Here is a 6,269-nt window from a genome sequence, read left to right as displayed (position 1 = left end):
TCAGGCTCTACAGTTCAGACACAGGTCAGGCCCTCTTCAAAGGAGATGCGATTTGCAGCCATGGAGCCATTTCCTCCATCAAGGACGCTTACCATCTCGCTCAACTCTCCTGGGCTCCGAACAGCCACAGAGTTGCTGCACAGCAGTGGACACAGGCAATTCAGCCTGCCATCTCTGACAGCATGTCACCACTACAGACAGGGCCATGGCCTCGTTAGCATGAGATCTCACTGTCCAGGCGTTGTACAGCGAGGCATTCTGCTCGGTCTCAGACGTTTTAGTACTCAGAAAACCTCAGTGGACTGAGAGCGCAGAAGCTGCCCCATTCACCATCACACCTAACCCAGCTCTCTGGCAGCCACTAAATCACCATGCCAAGTTCTAGGGTTTGGTGCTTTGCCTTTGCAGCTCCAGGAATCCACAGCCAAGGTTTTCTCCAAAGTCATCCTGATAATAATGAGATAATGCAAATCAAAACCAAAGCAGTGCTCATCACATCTGCCAGGCTGCACCGTTAAGCTGTCTGCCACCACAGCAAAGCGTGTTCTGTGTGGATGTCAGAGCACTCGCACAGCTGGTCCCAGCCGAGCAAATGGGACAAGGGAGCTGCCTCAAATTTCATCACTCGTTATGCTCAGGCAAAGGCCACATTTCTCCTTTTTTTCCCTAATAAAAAGCATAGAGCTCATATACACAAAAGAAATTTCAAATCACATGGATGCAAGAATTCGTCCTCCCTGCAGATGATCCTGGAAAATGGAGCAGGCAGATCTGAGGTTGGTTACTTAATGCATCCCTGAAAGAGCTGTTGAGCACAATCTGAATGAAGTAACCTACCTGAGGACTGAGCAGGCCAGGATTTAATCCCCAAAAACTTTGATCCCAGAGACTATTCTGCCAGCACAACCGATACTTGTCCACGGCAGCAACATATTGTGTCCGATCAAGACGTTAAAGCATTTTGCTCAAGAACCAACAAAACCCAGGGCATCGAGAAAGCTGACATTAAGAACAAAAGATACCAAAACTGCAGCCACTAATCCATCTTATTTTCTCCTGTCTTACCTCTAGAAGCTGTACTGCTCCTTCATGTTCTCTTTTTGCCTCTGCCTGCGCCTAAGAAGAAATAAGAAATGGAGTAAACAAGAAAGCAGCCTACCTAAGTTCACTATCATCACCACCTTGACAGGCCATTATAGATTTAAAACACTATACAGACTGAAAGCATCTTTGGTCTTTGGACAAACAGCAGTGAGAGATCAGAACTGCCATTCATCAGAAAAGCCCTTCACTTTGCTCACGTACCAGAGTTCGCCTAGACACAGACACTCTTCCCTGGTTTACTTTATCCTGTAAACTCACATATACCTCCTCCATACACCGCACTTCGAAGGTAACGAGGTGCAGGAGTCCCATCCCTTTCCAGGGGTTCAGAGAGTAAAATGTCCATTCTCCCACACTCTGCATACCTGCTGCAACCGTCTGACTTCCTCTTGCTTCTCCTGCAGGACTAGCAGCGCTTCCTTGTGCTCGACTTCCAGCTGCTGCCTTCGCTCAGCCACATTTCTCATGTGCTGCAGAACAATTCACAGACAGCTGAAGGGCGACATTACTGAAATACTGTCCTGTGTCCTATCACGCGCCATGAAGTCAAAACATGGCCTGTATTTCATGTCATCATCATTAAACAGGGGAGAAAGTAAGAAACTCCTACCACAGGCCAGAGCAACACAGTCAAAGAAAATCCTTCAATCAGTGATGGCCACCTTATTTCCCCTCCCACCCAAATCCCTGAAGCAGCCTTTCTTAAAGCACCTCTGCCTATTTTGGAATATTATTTATAATATATATAGAATCCTGTATTTTCCAGGATCCCGCAGCAGGAGAATTCCCAATGGAAGCAGAGAGACAGAAGAATGGACAAAAAAAGTAAAGAGACAACATGTGCCATCCAAAAGCAGCACTAAGTGTCTGGACAGTCCTTCCAGCCATGCGGATCCTACTGACCTTCAGCACCTGCTCCAGATTCTCCAGCTTGCTTTGGAGTCCTTGGTTCGTCTGAATTACTGAATCCCGTTCCTTAGTAACCAAAACAACCTGCAATTTCAGGTCAGCATTCTCAGATTCAACCTGAAGAGAAAGGATTTTCCATTAGCACAAGTAGCCATAGGTATTTCTTGTATAAATAATGGAGGACAATTTATTTCTCTATCTCAATAGTTTGTTTTGCAGACCTGCTTTCTACTTGTGATGATACCAAAATCATGAACCTCCTCTCCCTCTGGCTTTCACTCAAAACTAATACATGAGCATTTGTATCAGTCCTCAATGTGATGAACACTTTATTTGCACATACCGCTTCTCCCACTAGACTCATCTCCCCGCCCCATCTGCAAGGAGGAAGGCACTGGGATATGAACAGGCTACATAGTGAAGAGATACGAAAAAAGCACAAAGGTCTACAAGCTTTTTTGATCCTAGATGGTAGGATTAAACACAGAAGAGTACAGAAAGTTCAGTAGCCTGCTGAAATCATGTTTACCTCCTCCACTTACTACAGGAAATTCCAGCACCATATTTTGGTTCTAGGGCGCACTATGCCTTGATGACTGTTAGCAATGCAGATTATCAAGCAAAGAGAAACATTTCCACTTAGAACAAAGAGTTATTAGATATGTGGGAAGCCTTATGCATGGTGGCAACATTGACATATGGGATAGACAAGTGACTTTCTAACTCTTGTGCATTGCATTTGTCCAGAGAAGGAGCTGGGAACAGAAACCCATGGAGGATCTTCATTGGAGTACCAACTCTTCCACCATTCTCACAGGCAACAACATGTTCCTAGATCGCAACCCCCCGAGGTGCAGCCACCCCCCGCCCCCGAAATCTGCTCTGCAAACTGAACAACGCAAGTATCCTGCCTTTGTCCCAAGACCTGAAGGTTTTGGGTTTTCCATCTGGCAAGGGCAGCTCTGAATTGCAGGGGTGGCTTTCTCCCCTGGCCCATCATCAGCCACCAAAACCCCTCTTCAAGGATGACAAAAAAGTGTCAGAGGTGACGGAGGACTGTCAAACCCACCATATGCTTGCGCCACTTGCAGTGATGGGTTCTGCCCTACTACCACTCTGACCAGTGCACACTGCTCCCCACCAACCACTGTCCGTCTTTGGTTATGAACTCATTAACAAGTTACCACAGGTAAACCAAGTATGAACTTAAGTAAGGACAGAGCATCTCACTCAAGTCTTGGGAAACTCTGTAATAAAAATAGGGCAGTTAACTGCTCTGCTTGCAGTTACCATGGGGTACGCAGGACAGAGAGGCACACAGATGGGCACACGACCATTACTCAGCTGGCAACCTGAAAACCTAGCACACTAGCAAGTTCTTCTCAGCAAAATTTTACAGAAGCTAACGCTCCATCTGCCAAACAAAGATACTGCTTTTTACCTGTCCTGCCCATCCAGCCTTCTCGTTCAGCTGCAAGTTTTCTTCGGCCAGTCGTGCATTTTCACTTTGTGCCTCCTGCAGCTGGATCTCCTGTCCAGAAAGAGCAGGCATTACTACACCAAGGCCCTCAGACTAACTCCCCCAAATTATTCTGCAGAGCAGCTCCGCTGCTCCTGTTGACTGATGGTGCAGAATGCTGATGGGATGCTGCTTGACGGGTAGAAGGCAACAACGTGCAGCACTGCTCAAGCAGATATCAGCCCTGTGCCAGACAATCTGTTAGGTTTCTTTTCCAATTTACGTAGCCTCAAAGCCCAGAATGAGAAAGACTTTTCCTTGTCTACTTCACAGCTCCAGTGTCACATTATTTACATGCTGCTGCCTAGAACTCCGTCTTCACCTACAGCAATTCATCAAGTTTCACTGTTTGTTCAAGATCAGAGTCTTCTTGACAAGTTTCAGTTAAGGAAGAAAAATTATTTGGAAGAATGATGCTAAAGAGAGTTCTAGACTGCAAACTCAAGAGTTTTAAATGGCTGACTCTGAAACCAGGATTCAGTCTGGAGTTAAGAAAGCAACATGAGCCAGCCAGCACTCTGCCTTAGAGAATACTGTCTCTGAGCAGGCAGGAGGCCGTGGACATATGGAGGAACACTGACTCAATTTGTCAGGTCCAGTCCATCTGCAGCAACTTTGTATAGCATTAGAGGAATTAAATAGTTGCACAATCACATGACCCCACATAGACACACACACATTTCCCCATCCCAATGTTTTACGGATCATCAAATATTTTCTGGCTATCCCAAGAGCTAATTCCCTGTGCACGCAGTCTAAGTCCCAGCACTTCAAGGTGAGTTGGTCCCTTCTTGACCTTGAAAAGCTACTGTCTAACAACATACAATGACCAACTTATTCCTTAAACATCCCATTCTAACCCAGACAATGAGGCTGAGCTATGCACTATGAACTGCATATGAGTCTGAGCTATGCATTAGAACTGACCTGAACTGAGATTTGAGCAAGGCATAAAACATCTATTCAGAAGGTAAGCACCCTTGGGTGAAACTATACATTGTCACAGTCACTAATGCCACCAGTGCTGCTCAGCAAAGTAGAAACAGAAGGGAGAAATCCAGATGCTGTGATGTGACCTGTAAAACCTCCATGAAATTAAACAGAGGCGAGATTTCATCCAACAAATAAGAAGCACAAGCAAATGACTGTGGGTTTGTGTAATTACCATCTCAGGATGCAGAAATCTTTCGATACTTGTCTGGAGTGCATGTGAAAATGGTAAGCCTCTCCTCAAACGAGCAAAGGCCACAGAGTTTCATCCAGTGATTTATGTAGCTATATTATAGCCACAGCTAGCTGAAAGACTAAATAAACAATTCCAGCCTCAAGGACTGGAGCCCAAAATTTGTGACACTGTTCAAATTAAGAGAAAGACTGGTGATTCCTTATTAAGAGAAACTGAAGAGAATCCAAGAGAGTCACGGAACAACCTAGCTCCTCTTCTACCACTATGCTCAGAACAGTAGGCAACAAGAACACTTACCAGTTCTTTGCATCGTTTATGCTTTTTCCTCACTTCATGCTCAAGGTTTTCACATTTTTTGCGCTTTTTCTTGAGTTCAAATTCCTGCACAAAGCAAGCATAAGTAGATCAGCAAGTCCACATTCTTACAATGCATAAGAAATTCAAGCCCAGCTACTCAGACCTAATGCTGCATTAGCTATTTTTATTTTCTTAAGAAAATATCTTTGTGACAAACATAAAGAATACAGAAGCCAAGGGAGATTTTTTTTAAAAGGTAGTAAAACCAAAAAACTTCTCAGGTGAAACAGCTATTCCTCTCTTTCCCAAGCCTTTCATCTTCTAGAAACAGTTCTCTGCTTCCCATTTGCACAGATTGTTCCTATTTGTATAGAACAGTATGGAGGACAGGATGCAGGGGACAAAAAGACAGAGCTGTGCAAAATATTCAGCTTGAAACTGTGCTATCTTAGCTCCTATTCTAATCCAAATGGCATCTAACAGAGAGCAGACATCCTCTGGTTATGTACCTTTATCTGCAGTTACTCGCTACCACTCTTGGTTCCTCAGACAGGTAAGAACTGCTAAACCTCACTGTGAACTGTCCCAGCTTGCTGGAACAATTCACAAGGGACATATTCCTCACACGACATCTGTCCCAGGTCAGTCACATCTGTTCCCAGTTCAAATTAGACTAAACCAAACACAGCACAGAATCTACCGGCGTGTTTCCCTCTCATTTTAGTGTGACATATTCTCCCGCCAGCCCAATACCTGGAGCTGCCGCCCAGCGACACTCTCCGTGCAGACAGCCTGTGTTTTCCCACCGATTCCCCAAGCTTCCCACTTTTGCAGAGCAGCTGCGCCTAAAAAGACTGCAGTCCCCAGAATCTCTGCCTGAATTGCACAGGTGAAAACCCCAAGAAAAAGTATAGCACTCCTTCACCCAAAACCAGGTTCACAACTCACCAGCTGCTGTATCTGTTGGCTGCTCTCTTGGTCTATTATTGCATTTTTGGGAGGGAAATTTTCATGTCCTTCAGAGGCAGGTCCCAGCGGTTGCACACCTGGTTCCACCTGGAAAGCAAGCGAGATGCCAGAGAGCTCAGGGACAGCCAGGACTACAGAGCACACCATGCACACTGAGGGAGAAGAGGCTCTCCTGGCACTACCGCCTGGGAGAGCAACGCTCCACATGAAAACCCCTGATCTCTGAACTGCACCACTGGACATGGAGAAAGGTGAACACCATGCCGGGATCTCTCGGCCACCTAT

At 45.6% G+C, this 6,269-nt stretch overlaps 1 protein-coding gene across 1 annotated transcript in view; it reads right to left on the bottom strand.

Moving 5' to 3' along the window:
• BZRAP1 (benzodiazepine receptor (peripheral) associated protein 1) overlaps positions 1-6,050 on the bottom strand; it is a 50,580-nt gene extending 44,530 nt beyond the window's left edge. The window contains 6 exon segments of the mRNA XM_009323609.1: positions 1,066-1,116; positions 1,470-1,574; positions 2,008-2,130; positions 3,455-3,544; positions 5,016-5,099; positions 5,964-6,050. Of these exon segments, the coding sequence (XP_009321884.1) occupies positions 1,066-1,116; positions 1,470-1,571 (153 nt within the window). The 5' untranslated portion in view covers positions 1,572-1,574; positions 2,008-2,130; positions 3,455-3,544; positions 5,016-5,099; positions 5,964-6,050.
• Positions 6,051-6,269: the final 219 nt, after the last annotated feature.

Source organism: Pygoscelis adeliae, unplaced genomic scaffold (genome assembly GCF_000699105.1).
Source record: "Pygoscelis adeliae isolate BGI_AS28 unplaced genomic scaffold, ASM69910v1 Scaffold325, whole genome shotgun sequence".
In the NCBI taxonomy this organism is placed as follows: Eukaryota; Metazoa; Chordata; class Aves; order Sphenisciformes; family Spheniscidae; genus Pygoscelis; species Pygoscelis adeliae.
The sequence above is the reverse complement of the archived record's forward strand: the minus strand, read 5'-3'. Positions and strand labels throughout refer to the sequence as shown.